Source organism: Cinclus cinclus, chromosome 3, assembly GCF_963662255.1.
Source record: "Cinclus cinclus chromosome 3, bCinCin1.1, whole genome shotgun sequence".
NCBI classification, from domain to species: domain Eukaryota; kingdom Metazoa; phylum Chordata; class Aves; order Passeriformes; family Cinclidae; genus Cinclus; species Cinclus cinclus.
In genome coordinates, this window is record NC_085048.1 from 79,480,954 (window position 1) to 79,498,681 (window position 17,728).

Genomic DNA, 17,728 nt, shown 5'->3' on the forward strand with positions numbered 1-17,728 from the left:
TAATTGAACTAATTGGTCAACAAATAAACAGCAGGGTATTGATGAAACTGCATTTTGCATATTTGATAAAGTGAATATTGGCAAAACAGGACTATTTTAGTTTTATAAATACAGGTAACTTTGAAATGCAAATTATGCAGCTGAATTTGCAATTCACACTTAGTTGCAGAATGATTTGATTATTTTTAAATGTGTGATACTGAAACTCAAAACACTTAAGCTCAAAATCTGTTATTTTCTGGAGTTTTGTAATGAATACATTAAATGAAATCAGAATAAATATAAAAATCTGACTTTGAAAAAATTAATCACAGTAGGTGTACTGGGTCTAGAATAAAGGTGGATTTTGTGAAAGAGACTTTAATGTAAATGTAACCGGGAATTTATATTTCAGAGTGTACCAAAAAGAGTGATTTTTGAAGCTGTAAATATGTTGTAAACACCTTCATTTATCTTAAAATGTCAAGTGGTACAAAAACCTATCTTCAGGCTAACCTTAAGGAGAACAAATTGTCTTTGGAAATGTCTCTCTTTGTTTGAAACTTGCAGTGAGAATAGTTATTCTTTAAGGAAATATGTATGCAGAGCCAGTAGTCCTGAATAAAACCTATATACAAATCAGAATATCCAGTTTTTACAAATCTCCATAATGTCTATTTTAAAGATTATGAGTGAGTTGTTCCAAATTTCAATAATTCCCATTATTTTTCTTTTCCAGGCCAGTTGAAGAAAGCTGTTTTTACTTTTACCACTTCAATTTAATTAAAAAAAAGTATTAGAAATGTGGAACTGGAACTTATCACATGCGATCATTTAGGGTGACCTTTTGCAACTGAATTCTGATTTCAGGATCAAGTACATATAGATTTTTTTGCTTTTAATTATTTTTCCTTTCAGTCATACCTCATTGGTTTTTGCCCCTATTTGGCATTCCCTGGCATTTTTTCACTTCTTGATGCTTAATTTCATGGGCTTCCTGCCTTCTAGAAATGTTACGTTGTCTGGGTGTCTCTCCAAAGGTAGTGTTATCACATCTGCTGCTCCTCATAATCACTGTTGTGATCACTCCTGGCAATGCTTATTAATATGGTGTATCCCATAGATTGGGGACCAATGATATCGATGATAATCCCTGAAAAATTGAAAAGTAATTTCAGGCAGAATTCAGAATGTGATATTATCAAACATTATTGAAATAATGTAATAGAAGTAAATGTCATAATTACAAAAAAATACATTCTGTGAAAATTCAAACAATCCCTTGGAAATTACAGATTATTTGCTTTTAACAGATCAAAACCTTCCAAGGGAAAAATATTCTTCTTTGATTCTTCTTTTTTGTTAATCAGTTTTAGTCTTTAACAGCTTTTTATTAGCACTTTAATCTGTAGAAACCATTAATTTTGGGGTTTTTTTTTTTTTTGATCTTGCATAGAAGACAAAGGGAAACCTTTGTTTCTGCAGCATTGCTTTAGGATCTTTTTTAGATTCAGGCTCTAAGGGGAGACAGCAATAGCACATGTCTGTGAAAGGATGCTTGTGCATTGGCAAAGTTTCTCAGCTGAAAACACACAAGACATTGCAGGCATTTGTGAGGTCTTTGCTCATGGCCTGAGCCAGCAGGAGGAATCCTGGGTTGTGCAGGGAGGCAGTGGAGCTGGTCTGGTGCTGGTTCAGTGGGTAGACTCTCAATCTGCCCCAGCAAAGAGCTCTGTGCTGTGCCATCTCTGTAGCCATGTGGTTGCTGACCATCTTCACTTGGGTGAAGCCTGAGGATTTGCACTTGGAATGCACTGAGATTGAAGGAGACACAATGCTTTGGGAGGAGGTAGACAGAAGGATGTTCTTTCCAAGTTCCTAAGTGTAGTGAAGCCCTGGGGAGGAGAGTTTTGTATTGCTCTGTACTGTTCACTTGCCTTTTTTTGCTTTCTTCTGTTAGTGTTCATTTCCAACAGGGGAAAAAGAAATCTTTGCAAAATTGGAAGACCTTCCCTGGCATGGAGGGGAAGGGTCATACCCATGTCTCTGCACTACAGTGTTCATACTCATGCTGGATATAGGATATAAAAACCTTTACTGAAAGCCAGGATACACAGAATTAAGAAAACCCTCCCACCAAGAAATGTGGGACTAAGAATTGTGGGACTAATTGTCCAACCAATAAGTGTTGTTAGAGACTGACTTTAAAAGTAAGTCTTTCCAGGGTCACAAATCCTCATTTTCACATTGTCATGTAATTTGTATCCATGTTGTATAGATAGTAAGAAGAAATGTTGTTGAATTTTATTATATTTAATGCATTTGGAGCTTTCCTCTCTCTCCCTGACCATTTGGGAATAAGTGAATGGTAATCCCCATTCCAGCTCCTTCTGCAGAGGAATCAGAGTGTTTCCTTTTTGGCATCAATTTTGGCCAAAGTGCTGTTTCACGAAAGGCATGTGTTTGAACTATTCTTATCACATGGGAATGCTCTCAAAGAAACATGGCATATGAGGCTATGTGGTACAGCATATTTCATCTCATTAGAGCTATATTGGTTGGGTAGTTATTAATCATTTTGATGTCACTTCTAGCATGTTTAAAATTCTGTGCAACATTTATGTAGAGGAAAAAAATTGACAGACAAAGGCTTACTCCTAGGAACATTTTTAGTTTAAGTCGCATAAAAATGCCAATATAATTATATTGCACAGAATGATGTCTGGACATTTACAAGCATGACCTTGTTTTTTCTAGACAAGGATAATTCTATTCAGCACTAAATACTTAACTTTTATTTGTCAGACAGCATGTGACACTAACTGTATTTGGATTAATGTCTTCTTGGTGTCATTTTTTCCTCTTGTAGAATTATGGGTAAAAGAAATGAAATCACAAATCTCTCATGTATCTGAAAGAAATAAAAAGTTCCATTTATTTATGATATGTATGCCACTGGGGAAGAAAATCCTGAATTAAATATAATAAATGCTTCTGGTGCTGAAACCTAGTTACCTGAAACAATTCCTTCACTTAAATGCAGCTTAAGAAAAAATTGTGTGATTGCCTTTGGAATCTTTATAACTTGCATATCAGCAACTCCAGGTCTGATGTGCCCTTACACATATCTCTGCCATTTTCTATTTTTTTTTTCTTTTAATTGCTGAACAGGTACTTACCCTTACACAATAATTTTCTCTGTGACACTCATCTAACAGAAACCGGTTTTCTGGATTTATGTTTTTTTTCCCTTACCGTGTATTTGTGAAAAATGTCATCTTCAGAACCCCTTGGTTCTGAGTACTTGTTGTTGTAGCAAATTTTTGTTTTGCCCTTTCTTTTAATTTGCTTTCGAAACTGCTTGAAACAGCTTCAAATATAAACTGTGAATGTGCAAAAAAAGTGTGTAAATAGGTAGTATGTTAATGGATGGACTTGGAGTTTTTGTGTATTATAAAGAGAATTTTTTGCTTGTAGAGTCAGAAGACAGGAGAATAAAAGTGATCAGAAAGTTTCTTCCAACATGTTTCTTTAGTTGAAGACTCATTCTTGCTGCTCTTCTGCACTGATCTTGGGGCAACAATGAATGGCAGAGAAAAAAAGACATATTTCAATATTTACTTTATCTTGTCATCGTGACTCTTCCCTGCTATGGAAGTGTTAGTCTGTCTCTGCTATTCTTATCAAAGTAGCCCATGAAACAAAGATTTCAGGTTTGGGTAATATATGCAACTAAAATATTTTTGGTTCTGTCTTCTGTTTTTGTATCAGTGACCACTCCTGGTCTGAACTGTGAAAAATATCACTGCCAGTTGTCTCAGCTGTGGGCATCGATACTTCATCAGCTCAGGGATACTCGGGGACAGTTTTTCAGCACTGAAGACTTGGCCATTGCATTAGAACAGCTGCATTTAGTGCAGTGAATGGACTCTGAAGCCTCTGCAGTCTTGGTTGTTGAGTAAACACGTGCCTGGAGTTTTGTGTGTGTTAGATAGCATCCTTTCTAGTTCTCTCCAATCTTGGGAAGTAAGCAGCTACATATTGTCACTGCTTCATGCCTCAACAAATGAGAATCAAGGCATCTTGTTTTGAACATGTGTGTGTGCATATATAACTGTAGATAACTATATATATATATATATATATATAATATGTGTGTACGTATACAAAGTAGGATACAGGTTATATAAAATAAAATGCGCTTTATTTTCTTTTTCTTAATTTTTAAAATATCCTTATAGAAAGAAGCTTGGCTGGACCACAAGCAGGAATGCAGGTGTCTTAAGAGCATCGAACCAAATTTTCCTCCAGACTCTGTCAGACTTGCTGGCAGGATTGTTTTTAAACTAGTAAGTGATGTTCTTTTAGATTGATTCAGTGCAGCAAATTCTGATAAATGCTTTCTTGTTCTACATTTTAATGTAATTATGAGCTACAAGGCTGAAGTGACTGGGAATGCTGAAAAAAATTAGATTGCAAATTGCATTACAAGTTTACTGATTAATTTACAGAAATGCTGAAAGGATCAAGAGATTCCAAAATGGACATAACTGAGCTCAAGGGACATGTTTATTGACTTTCTTTTCCTATGGCTCTGTGGTAGCATTCTAAGCTTATTTTTGCCTGGAAGGAAAACATAGGGAGACACTGTTTTCCATTCAATACTACTGAAGTTATTAGTGCTTTTCTATTAACCTAATGGAAGCCTCATTCAGTGTTTGAATGAGTGGTAAGGACAGGAGCACTGGTAGCTAGCCTTTTCTTTAGATGGCATAATACCATACTTTCCTTGTTGGGTTCTCTTAATCTCAATTACTTTTATTAATGTTTTTCTAAGCTCTCTTGGAAGTCCTGGGTGTTTGACATTCCCACAGTTTGATTATTTTATATGGACTAAATTTTCTCTTAGTTTAAGCAGCTTATAAATGTGTGGGATTGTAAATCAAAAGGGATTTGTTTTTTTTTTTTGCTGAACCTGTGTTGGATAAAAGCGTGGGCCTTTGTTGTGGTCTGAGGTGATAAAATATTATTTCACATTTATTTTGTTCATTGTTGCGAAGAGCTTGTCCATGTTAGCTTTTAAAGGGCAAATATGTACCTATCAATACTGTGCATTCATTATAGTCACGTGAATTCTGAAACTACAACCCTCATAAACTGATTTCAATTAGGCTTGAAAGGGCTAAAGTAAGTTACTAAAGGTAAGCTGCCAAAGTGTTAAAAATCTGAAATTAGTAGAAAGTCTTATAGCAACAAAGAAATTTAGTTTTTTGGGATAGTTTATGCAAAGTCCTGGATTCATGTTGATGCTGTTGGCCTTACCTAATTATCTTACACATTTATCACACAGAGTAATCAGTCTTATAGAGTGTTTTCAAGATAAAACATTCTATGTGAGTGTTAATGATCTGTTTTTCCTCTACAGCTCAGACAATCATTATGCCCTTCTGAGAGACTCTACTCTTTTTCCGATCTTCAGTCAAGTAAGTAATTGCCAGCCAGATTTCAGGAAGTACTTCCAAGGTCTGCTTTACGAAAGGGCCATCTGATTTTCTTCAGCTTGCCTTCTGAAGGTTTGCTCTATAGAGTAACAGAATCAAAGGCAAAAACCTTTGTGGGTTTGTGAACAGTTATTTCAAAGATAAAAGGAAAAACATGTCTGTTGTCTTGAAGCAAAACCTTCACCTGTATTTTTTTTGCTTTAGTGTTTTTATTTTCACATTTTACAATGCACATCATGCCTGCTCCTTTTTTTAATTTACCCAATGTCTGCCTTACTACATACAGTGTCAATATTTCTGCACATATATACAATAATACATACATTTTTACATTGAGGTTTTACTTTTTTAATGCTTATGTGCTATTGCATAAAGCTTCAAAATAATTTCCAGAAATAGGAAAGTTAAATTTAAAAGGGATACGTGTATATTTTTCTTCTACATGACCTTTCAATAGAGAAAAAAGATGAACTTGTGCAGTTATTACTTTTGTGGCTTCACAAGTTTCAGCTGCTTGGGTAGAAAAAGATGCTCATTACAATCTCTCAGCACAGCAAATGTTGAAATAGGAAACATTTTTTAAAATATTTTTTGGCATCTTGAAGACTTAGAAAAGAAGAAATGCATCCTTGGTTCATTTTTGCATCTTGTTTAGAGGGATTTTCTGGAGAGTAATGTGAATATTTTGATTACCTCCATGTTTTTTCGTATTAATCAGGGTGTTGTCTACAAACCAGCTCGATCAATTGTTATATCAATTTAGTTAGGGAAAAAAACCCTGTATAAACATAAAAATTGAAATACATAGTATTAATTTTACTTCTGAACACCCAGACACTCTGCTGCCTTCTCCCAAACTGCAAAGGCAAAATATCTTAATAAGGCAGCAAATTAAAATAGATACATTTCAGTTAGTTAAAACATAGTGATTTTCTACAATGGATATTCTCAGTTCTTGTAACAAAGGTTTATGGAAAACAGATGCTTCAAATTAGGTTAAAATGATGTAGAATATGGACTGCTGGGATCCAAGGAAAGAGTCTTTATTGTACCAATGGCTGATTGCAGAGTAGCACGGGAGGAACTGCATGGAAGTCTCCCTTTAAAAATTAAATATTGGTCACTTGTACAGCCATTGTCTCTAGTGTAGGCAAAGATTTTTTTTAGTAACTGATCATTCCATACAAACTGGGGTTTCTCAGTACCCTTGGATGAGATGGTCTCAGCTTTCCTTGACTTGAGTGGAGACAAGGGAAATAGTGTGATAAGTTGTCTGGAGAGAAGCTTGGTGCTGAACAGGCCTGAGCTGCAAAGGATAAATGGTACAAAAGTCTGTAGAGTGGCCAGAAGCTTCTGCTGAAATTCTCATTCTGAAGGAAATGATGATAAGGCCTATGATACAGATGGGATGACTGTCCTGTCACTGATACAGAAACAGCTGGTGCTTAGCCAGTTAGTTTAGGAGAAGAAAAATGAGAGATCCACATCTAGTGTTTCATCTGTAGTTACTCTGATTCTTAATAACAATTCCTGTGGAATCTTCTTAGCTCCACAGCGTCAAGTGTTTAGGACATTAACACGTTAACTGAAGTTGATACCTCAGACCACAGTACAAATGGCCTATTCTAAATCTTATGTAAAGGTTGTGGCTGAGTCTTTACTTGTGTTGTTTTCCTGGCTCCCTTGTTAGAGTGGTCTATATGGTTTTGGAGTTAAAATAATCCAAAAGTATTTTGGGTTGGCTTGAGAACTTGTAGTAGCTGTGATATTTTTTGCTGCCTCTATGCTCCAAAAGCTCCTGTTATTTCATAACCATTTCCCCATTTGCTGCACAATTTATGAATGGTGTTGATAAAGCTTTTGTTTCTTTGTGTACTTAGTGGACTCTATAGGAAAATCAGAGCTGCATTTTCATTAGAGGCCTAAGCATATAGGAGAAAAGATTTCATTGAACAGAATCACATGAACTATGAATGCAGGCTGTAATCTGAAACAAAAATATTCTCAGGAAGCATCTTTGTAATAGAAGATAATGTGTCAACACTAATCAGAAATGTGTCAGAATTCTCATTGATACTCTTTTTATCTTTATAATTCCAAAATATTTTATTTTTGCAAGTTATGACACTATGCTGTCTTATTTTGCTTTACACTATTACTTTTCAACATTACTTTATACTGTTGGTTGATTTTTAGTGTGGGAGACATATAAACTGAATAGAAGCATGTAAAGTTTTATACACTTATTGAATAATTTTCTGCTAAAGCATATAATACTTGTAAAATCACAAAGCTTGTGGAGGCATCCAGCCCTTTATGATTTTTTTTTCCAATCTCCATAGTTCCTTGAAATTCCTTTGCATGCCCTGAAACTCAGATTAAGTAGGATGGGGTCTTCTGAGCATTGTTACTTTTGCTAGGTCTCATTATTTTAAGACTATTCCTTCCTTCCTAAGTTCTCTGTGCTCTCTGTACGTTACAGTAATTCAGAAATCATCTTTCTTTTTACTTACCAAGACTCAGTATTCAGAAAATAGTTTGTGTGTTGTATTATGGGGCATATATTTTGCTACTTGTATAAGTATCAGAGTTACATAATTAAATCCCCATGCCTTATTTAATTTTTTTTTTCCACAGGCCTTTTATAGCATTTTGTCTCCCACACTTGGTTTCTTAAACAATTGAAAAAAGTTTCTTAAAAACAAAAATGAAAACGTTCACAAATTTAATTTCATTTTGCCTTTGGCCTTGTTTTCTTATGTGCTTGGAAAAACAGGTTTTGATCATTTTCCATTAAGATTCCCATGGGGTCTTTTTCTGAATCATTAGCTCTGATGTCCTGGACAGATTCCAGTGTGGATAATTGCATTCTGCTTCCATGTCCATCAGTTGTCCCTGAAGTTCCAGTTGGTTTTGGTATTCATGTTCACATCTGTCCTAGGCTACCGTGTCCATTTGTCACATGCTTCTTATATGATTTCTCTTCTTTAGTCTAGGGTTGTTTTATTTACCAATACTGAAACAAACCATACCTTTCTCTCTTTCTTATAATGCATTGCAAAATGTATTATAGATAGTGTAAGTAAATCACATGTTGTCTTGAATAATTACATTTGAAGGAAAATAATTTTTGTTTTCAAAGGAATACTATATAAGAAATGCCAGTGTGTTTTTAAAATTTTTCTTTTATATTTTTTAAAATTGATTTTTTCAGTAAGCTAAAAGTTTGTTGCTTCTCTTGGAGACACAGTCCTCATAGATACTATACTTTTCTATACCAGAGATTTTCTGTACATTGTGAAAAACATACATGTCTAGATTTCTAACATTTACATTCATTCATGTTTGCAAAATCACCTGCAAACATCCACACTGTTAGATGCAGTTGGGTAGTGCTCTGAGCATCCATAGATGCTTACAATAAAATAACAATTCAACATTATGCAGAGGTAGAATTGATTCATAGTGCATCGTAAATCTCTGCCTTTTGTTGCAGCCTGGTGCTTGAATATATTCTGCTTCACATTCTCCATTTTGTACTAGCTGATAGGAAAGAGTGGTGAAGCAGGTAGGCAGTGAACTTGCTAGGGCAGCAGCAGTTTCACTTTCTGTGCTATCAGAGACCTGATGCATGCATAATCACTTAATTAGAAAATGAGGCAATGTGATTCTTTCTGCTTCAGGATTTTTATCTGTAGAACATGAATAGTGGTGCTGTATAATAAAGTGATATTTACTTCATATTCTTTCATATTCATTGTTTATCAGTTACTCTGTATGAAATTCCTTTTGTCCACGAATACTTTTCTGTTTCATTTGCAAGCATAAAGTGTTTCTGACACATCTATAGAGAATACAGTATAAAAGTATGTACCACTACCTAAAGTTCCAAGAATGTTTCTAATGTGCCAGATGCCTAATTTTTTTAATGTAATGTCTGACATCTGCTTACACATCTGCTTTATCTATTGGCTTTTGATCTTTAACTTGCTGTTGTATCATATGATTTGGCGGTAGCAACCTGATAAACTCTACCGTGTGTTGATAGGTAACTGTCACAAAAAAATGAGAAATGTCTGCCCTCTGTCAAAATTGCCCTCTGTCAAGATAATTCCTGGACTGGAAATGTCTGGATTGTATGGCTGCCATTGGGTGTTTTCAAAATGTTGGTGAAATGTTCTGTTTATGACCTGGTGTACTTTTTTTTTCCCCTTTCCTCATAAGACGCTGAACGGTTAAGTGAAGAAATGAAAGATGGCCTCAGGCACCTTGCACAGACTTTGCAACTGTATTTGAAAACTGAGATCCAGGATGAGTCTCAATTGCCTCCTGCAATTGACTTTTTTCAGATCTTCACAAAAGTAAGTGTTAAAATCTGTTGCTTGACAACTCATAAATTATCTTTTCCTTGTGTTCACGATTTATTTCTGAGTGGGAGTTTAGTAGTTAGATTTAGAATGTGATATATGACTAAGTGAATTGAAACTATTTCTTTTTATTCCGTCAGTATTTAAGCAGAAGTATAACTTTAATATAATTGCAACACTTCAAAATTAAAGCAGTAGCCAGAGGATATTTTTTTTCTATTCCTGTTTCAAAATTATCATGTTAAAGTTGTTGGGTGAGAAGAAAAACAAGAAAGTTCAAATATAATTGAGTCAATCAACCTGAGTAATTTTTTCACAATAATAAGGAGCATATTTCACCCTTCAGCCTAGAATTTTTCTGCAAAGTGAAATATATTTGCGGGTATACTCCCATCCCATTTTGTCATTTAGAGGTATATGCTAATGTTTATGATAGTACTGTATCCTACAAGCTGCTTTTTCCAGAGACCTGTGGATTATCTATTCTGAAAGATGGCATATAAAATATTTAAAATTAGATTCTACAGTATGTAAAATGTTTATTGTGTTACTAATTAAATATTGTTGGCTTTTGGTGTAGGTATTTTCTTACTCTTAACTTAGGAAACTAAATTCAAACAATGCAGAAATATTTTATATGAACAGTCCTCATAGTTTTAACTCCATTTAATTTTTGTGATTTCTAATTGATTGATAAATTATGCCATAATTTAACTTATTTATGTTTTGGTTGTTTTAGTAAGTGTATTATTATGAATTAAGCCAAAATATTTTTTTTCTTCTGATATCAATAAAAGAAAGAGCCTCTTTGGGGTGAGATTAAAAATGCTATAAAATACATTTTTTAACATTTAAGAGAAATCTGTTTGCACAGTTACAGAATTTTTTTTTTTTTTTTTTTACTGTGGACAGGAATAGGAGCAATATAATCAACTATGTTGTTTTTCTGTTTTTTTTTCGTTGGTGATTAGATTGCTGTGATGTAAAGTTGCAATTTTACTTGAAAAATCACACAGTCTGAAATAGACCCAGTCCAAAGGGTGCATAGATAAAACCCCTTAAATACTTCCTCGTCCCCACTAAAGCTGTTTTATTGTCTTGTGTTGGCATGTTTATTTGGCCTGAAGTATTCCAGAAGCATTTCACATGAAACATGCATGTTGTGTTATCTGGTGTAGAGAATTTGTGCAGCTGAAGATAAAAGGGATTATCAGAAGATGATCGCTGCCTACTCAATTTGAACTGAGTTGCAGCTTGTGAGAATTTCTTTCCAAATGTTGTTGCCTCCTATGTAATAATAAGCTTAAGATGGAAAATGGCCATGTGGCTTTACAGAAACAGTGTGATGTTTACTAAACACATTGGAACACTGGTGATGAAAATGTAGAAGGTTTTAATTTTTTTTATGCACACACGTGTACAAGCATGTGCACATGTATCCACCTCCTCTCCCCTCCCATGTATTTTACCAAGGCAATGTAAGTGGCCATCAAGGGCAGAGTGAAAGCCAAGACATCCCAGCTCTATATCTTGTTAACTGGAGAACTGGGAATACTCCTGTTAATGACATTTGCCCCACTGTAGCTTTGGTATCACAAAGATATTTTTAACTTGATGTATTCCGTATGTTTACTGAGAGTTTTTCCCCACCCTATTGAATGTAGTGTAAAGTGCTGAGTTTTAAAGTTGTTGTTTTTGGTTTGGGCTTTTTTTTTTTTGTCCATCAAACTAGGGCTCATTTCCTTCTTTTGCTGGTTTTGTTTAGTCTGTGTGATAGTCTGCTCTGAGAAAATGGGGAGCAAATGACATAGACCTGTCATATGTACACATACTTGATATCACTAATACTAAAAATAACTGGCAGAAGGGATAGGAGAATCTGATTGGACAGGTGAGTGGTTGGGAGAAAAGAGCAGTCAAAAACCATGTGCTTTACATGAGTAAAATTAGTATCTTGATCACAGTTCAGTCAAGCACAACTGTCAAGCATGTTGTCACTCTCTAATTTTCCAAGCGGCATTTTGCAGCTTTCCCAGTTCAGTTTGGTTGTCAAACGAGTTTGTTATTAATGTGATATTGTATTGAAATATTAATTTAGTATTCCCCCATCCATAGGGAGGTAGTAGCAGACTTTTTTACCATTCCCATGGAATGTTCTTTGGAAGATAAGCTGGATGTCCATGCAATTTTTTTTTTTTTTGGAAGCTGACTAGGGATATTCTCAGCAGGTAAAACTTAAGACTTTGGAACTGTAAAGTCTGTGATAAGACTTTTTCAGTCTCTTCTCTGTAGTATAACTAAAGAAGACCAGCTGTGATGACTTGCCTGTGTGGTCACAGAATAAAGAAATAGTACAGATACATAACTTCAAGATGTAATCTTGTTTTCCCAACTACTTCCAACATTCCTTTCAAGTTCAGTAGGTGCTTATTCGAACATTGAACTTTTTTGGATTAGTTCTTTCATTGCATGCCACAAAACGATCAAGTCAAAGGTCATTTTTTTATTCTGTTTGATGCTGGATCCTCAAGAAGGAAAATAAACAGACTGCCAGACAAAAGAGAAAAATTATCCTGTGGTGAGGTAACTAAATTCCAGATGGTTCTTGGAAAATCTCCAACCTGATTTAGGTCAAAAGAGCTTCTTGGAAGCTCTTTTAAACAGTCCTCCTTCTCTGCTGTCCACTGCTCTTGTCTTTGTGAAAATTAATTACAGTTTTATTCACTTGCTTGTGATGCTTAATAGGCAGAGAATCCCCCTGAGTGCCGACTTGTAGAAACAGCCCATTGAAAATCAAAGAAAATTTTGTGATTTCTTTTCATGGGGGCATAATTTCACCCCAATGTATTTTTAGTTTGCATGAGATCTGTGGAAAATAACATCTGTACTGACTGGATGGGGAGATGTTTCAGAAGGGTTATGTGCCTTTCTTTCTGACAGTGTTGCCCTGTCTTTACTAGACAATTTGCTTTTGTATCAACTGTCTTTTGAGCTGGTGCTGAATTTTCTCAATTTTGTTATCTGATCACTTTTTGCAAGCTTCAGTTTATTTAATGTGCCATTTATCAAGGTTGTGACTGTTTTAAAATTCTGATCCCCAGAATTAAATAGAATTATCTGCAGCTAATTATGTGGTAAGGTTTTAACTCCACTGAGACATTTTCTAATGTCAAGATAAATTTTTGACAGCGTGGTTTTATGGTTTAATGATGTTTCCATAACCTTGAGATAAAATCAGTCCTTGCTTTTTATTCTTCAGCTTACATGTGTGAGGAGGTGGCCTGGAGTCCTTTAAGATATTTAATGGATGTGGGATAAAGAATTAAATTTTTTGTATACATTTATGGTCCTTTTAATACTAGCAGACAGAGCAATGTGAACTACTTTAAGAAATTGAATAAACTCTGTCCCTACCATGTTGATTGTAAACCTGTGAGTAACTCTACTGATGGGAATCAGGCCTAAGATGACTTCTTTTAGACTGAATATAGGCTTGGTGTTTTACATAGAATTACAACTACTCATACTGTGTCAGAATTGTCTTTTCGTGCATTTTGAAATAGTTGGAAAATTTATTTTCCAAATAATGAGAAATAAAAGAGATTCTGATGTTTGATAGAATGATAGCCATTTTAAAGATCTCCTAATCTCAGATCACCATATTTATAAGAATAGTAAGGTATATGCCACCTCTGTCATTAACTAGCAGTAAGATAAAATCCAGTGACAGTTAATGACCTGTTACAAGCAGACTTCTAGGGCGGCTTAGTAAACTTAAGACAGAATTTTATTGGAAAGAGGTTTTCTTGAGGATGTTTTGATGAAACTATTGATAAGCTTTTTGGGAAAGAATTCTGGATTGAAGATTTTAGGGAACGCCATATGACACCATTTTGGGTTTTACCTTTTTTTCCCCTTTTATATGTCCCCTGTATTCTTCACACGTTTGTAGCTCTGTAGCTTATTGTATTAGTGACTAGTTTTCCCAGTAATTTTCCGTGGCCTTTCCCTAGGCAGAAAGACAAAGCAAATTCCAGAGCTCCAAGCCTCTGGGGGTATGAGGCTTCAGCACTATCTTGGTTCTTCCTGGGAACCAAGGGTGAGAACAACTCTTGGAGATACATTTCATAGGCAAAGTACAGCCAGCGCTGAGTGGGGGATCCAGAGAAGGGGTTTGAGCTGAGGGGAAAATTGAATCACCACTTGTCCTCCTAATTGGTGCTTTTTATAAATTTTTCTAATTTCCTAAAACCTATAAAAATTTACTTACCCCAGGAAGGTGGGCTTTTGTGGACATCTTTCCATAACTGTCCCTGAAGGCCTTCAAATAAAGATCCTCTTTTATATTACATCCTTACTAAAATTATCTTGAGTTTCATTTCCAAGTTGGGAAAAAGGCAACAGAGAGCAGAGATGATACTTACTTCCTGAAATAGCAGTCTTCCAAATTCTTCTGTTGTGCAAAATTTCACTTCTGGGCAGTATGGCAGTATTTTAACCATACATGGGATGATAGGGACCAGACAGAGACTTTTTAGATTTCTGAATTTTTCAATATTTCCTGCAGTTCCAATCTTGACATCTTTTTGTTATGAACAGATTCTACTTTGTAAGTAGGTGTGCTGCTTTCTTTCAGTTTACCGGAGAGGTCTCACACCTGTATATGTGGGAGGTGAGCAGTTCTCTTTATGCAGGTGGTGGATGTGCTGCTCACCACTGTCTTCTCAGGTGCTGTTCTGCTCTTTCCTTTTCAGGTCAGTTCAGAACTGGCAGAGATCAAAGAGTTAAAACAGGTCTGAATTACTGTAGAGTTGTAAGTCTAGGATAGTACAAAAAGAAGAACCTGTATGTATTAGAAACATGCAAGTTTTATATGTCAGATTGATTTATTTTTGTCTTGCGTTTTAGCAGTTTGTGGAATTGAGATTAGAGTAAAGAAGAGATACAAAGTTTGCTGTAGGCCAGTTTCTCTGCCTACAGAAAGTTTTAACCAAAAGACCAGTTTTCTGTTTAGGCTGTTGGTGTAGTTTGTTTTGTTTTAAAATTAAGAAGTGTTAAGGAGGCTCTATAAAGTGCAGAGGTACATCTCTCAAGAGGCAAAGTGTCCTAGTCTCTTTAAAATCCTTTATTTATCCTATCAATATTTAGATATATTTCACTTGTGCTTCTAACTTTTCTGTACATACTTTTTATTCCACTCAATGCTTTGAAAGAATTTCTTTTCAACATAAAAGGTATTAGTACCAATTAAAATGAAATCTCACTGTTAAAAGAATTTTGATATGTACTGGCATAGGCAGAGGAGAACTAGGAGCTAGGCAGTGTCACTTGGCCTTTTTTAATGTCTGAATACTAAATTATGGTAATTTATTTGTGTGCAAGTTGAAGGAGATACTTAATGATATGACTGACAAAGTGTGTTTCATCTTCACATTGCTCCTTCAGATCTTACAGGCTCAGTGTTCTCTGAGAAGACCTTGGAATATATCTGCCTGGTCAAGATATTCTTCAGTAATGCTTTCAGTAGATTACTCTTACTTAGAATTCACTGGTTAAATTAATATTTCCTGGAATCAGGGAAATTAAAAATTGATTTGTATCAAGAAAGTAAAAAGAAATACTCAGATAAAGTTATAAGCAGGTTAAGAGTTGTTAAAAACACAAGTTATAAGCAGGTTAAGAGTTGTTCAAGACAACACCTTCAAGGTGAAGGTGGCATCCTGATGCTGGGCGTGCTAATCTAATTAACTCTGGATGTGCTTGTTCAGTTTCCCTGTGAATGGGAGGCTGTGAATTCTTTCCTGGAGACAGGAAAAAAAAAAAGCAAGTGCATGTTTAATCCATCTTTGTTCTTTGTGTAATTCGAAGCTAATGTACCTTGCTACCCTGTCTCATGGTAAATTGATGACCAGTAGTGCTGAATTTTTTTTAGTCATGACCTGGAAAACTATTTTGCAAAAACCTTTTAATTTTGATAGTTCTTTCTCATTATAAATGCCAAAGTCTTATAATTTCCCGGAATTATTATACTTGTAATAACATTGGTAAACCTTAGGTGCTCAACATGTTTGTTAATCTTCTTGACTTGTGTTTTTATTTTAGAGTTTTAGGAATATGTTCCTGCTCATCAAACTGTATCAGAACCTTTTTCTCTGACTGTTCCCATCTTTAAGTCTTCTGTGTGAGATTTGTGATTATCTTTTTACCTATAGTGCTATTGATTTAGGTCATAAGGTTTTGTTTGGTGGAAATATGGACATTGGAATATGGACTCTCCAGTTCTCTGTGCCTGTGGTTTTAAGCTATTGAAAGCTTCATGCTTAGAGCTGTGAAGAACTGACTTGGAATCATTAAAAATACTGTGTTAGTTACTGCCAAAATTATTTCGGGAGAATTTTTCCGTACTCTCTTTCCAGTGTATTCCACAGGAACATAACAGAAGTCAATCTGATAGACCTTCACAGTTGCACTGAGAAAACAGGAATGATCACTTGCCTAACATGTATTTTAGATTCAGAGTTGCTGTCTTACCCGGCAAGAGGGGAATAAACTGACATCAGCCTCTGCAGTACACAAACCCAAAGGAAATGGGAAAAGCTAAATATATTAAGAAAAAACTAACCAATAGTTTGTGCAGCACAGAAAACAGCCAGAATTTATTTGAATGTTATATTTTATTGTTTACATTCTGAACATGAATGTTCATGAATGAACTTAAGCATTTTAAGCTCCTTTTTTGATGTGATCCAATAACTGAGACAGAAAGGTTCAGGTGCTTGCACATGCTTCCTGACAAAATGGCTCCCTTGGATTTGTTAGACAAAAGTTGTTAGCCTTGCAGAAGCTTGGATGAGCCAATGTCACTTAATGAGCAAAGCTGTTTGATCCCCAGACTTGAGAACAGTACTGGATAAAGTGCCTGATACAGACTAATCTGTGTCATAACTTCATTCAGGGTCTTGGCTCTTTTGAAGAAGGGTGATTCTTTTGTAAGTGCAGGGAGGTGTAAAAAAGTAAAGGGCTGGTATTTTAGCAAATGATGGGGAAAGACTTGGGGATATTTAATAATTTGTTCCCTTGGTCTGGGATCACAGATTTCGTGTCCCTTGTCTCCTCTTCAAATCTGCTGCTCTTGGAAGCATAGGCATATATAGAAAATCTGAAGTTGATCTTATTTTTAATTTAAATTGGCCTGTGTTTTCAGCATGTCTGTTAAACGGCAATAATGCTTTTCACTTGCTTCCAGTAAGCCTCAATAAGAACTTGAATAAGGTTTAGCAATAATTCTTTATAGTTTTCTTGTACCAGACAAGTATTTATAAAAAAAATTAAGGCTAATAGAAAGTGTTCTTATTATTAATTTTTCATGAGTTCTGTAGGGCAGTCAGAATGAAACCACCTCTGTCCTACCACACAGTGTAGCAGTCACAGTCTGCTGCTTGTTACTACAGTGGAACAATGAGCAAGTATAAAGATGACCAGAATATACATAATTGTTTTTAAGAGCCTACATCTGAAGATATATCTTAAATTTTGCAGAAATATTCAATAATGCTGCTAAGATTTGCATTGTATTTCTCATTACATTTGTTTAGCTTAATGTTTCTTGAAGTCAAGATTTCAGAGGAAGTGGCAACTGTTGTGCATCAGCTTTAGAAGCAATAGTGTAAATAGAGATTAGAGAAAAATTAGGAAACGTTTTACTAAAACAGGAGGAAATATTGCAGCAATACTCTAGAATAAGGGTGATAAACAGTCTGATAGGACTCCTCTCTTTACTTTGCCAAATGAATGTTGAGTCACCGCAGGAAGTTATTTTTATCTTAGGTAATTTTTCTGGTTAAATGATTTTCTGTTATTTCCCCATCGAATTATAATTTG

At 35.1% G+C, this 17,728-nt stretch overlaps 1 protein-coding gene across 1 annotated transcript in view; it reads left to right on the plus strand.

Moving 5' to 3' along the window:
* The window catches only part of SMYD3 (SET and MYND domain containing 3), a 388,177-nt gene that overhangs the window by 48,374 nt on the left and 322,075 nt on the right, over positions 1 to 17,728 (plus strand). The window contains 3 exon segments of the mRNA XM_062489198.1: positions 4,221 to 4,328; positions 5,405 to 5,462; positions 9,705 to 9,841. Coding sequence (XP_062345182.1) covers positions 4,221 to 4,328; positions 5,405 to 5,462; positions 9,705 to 9,841 — 303 coding nt within the window.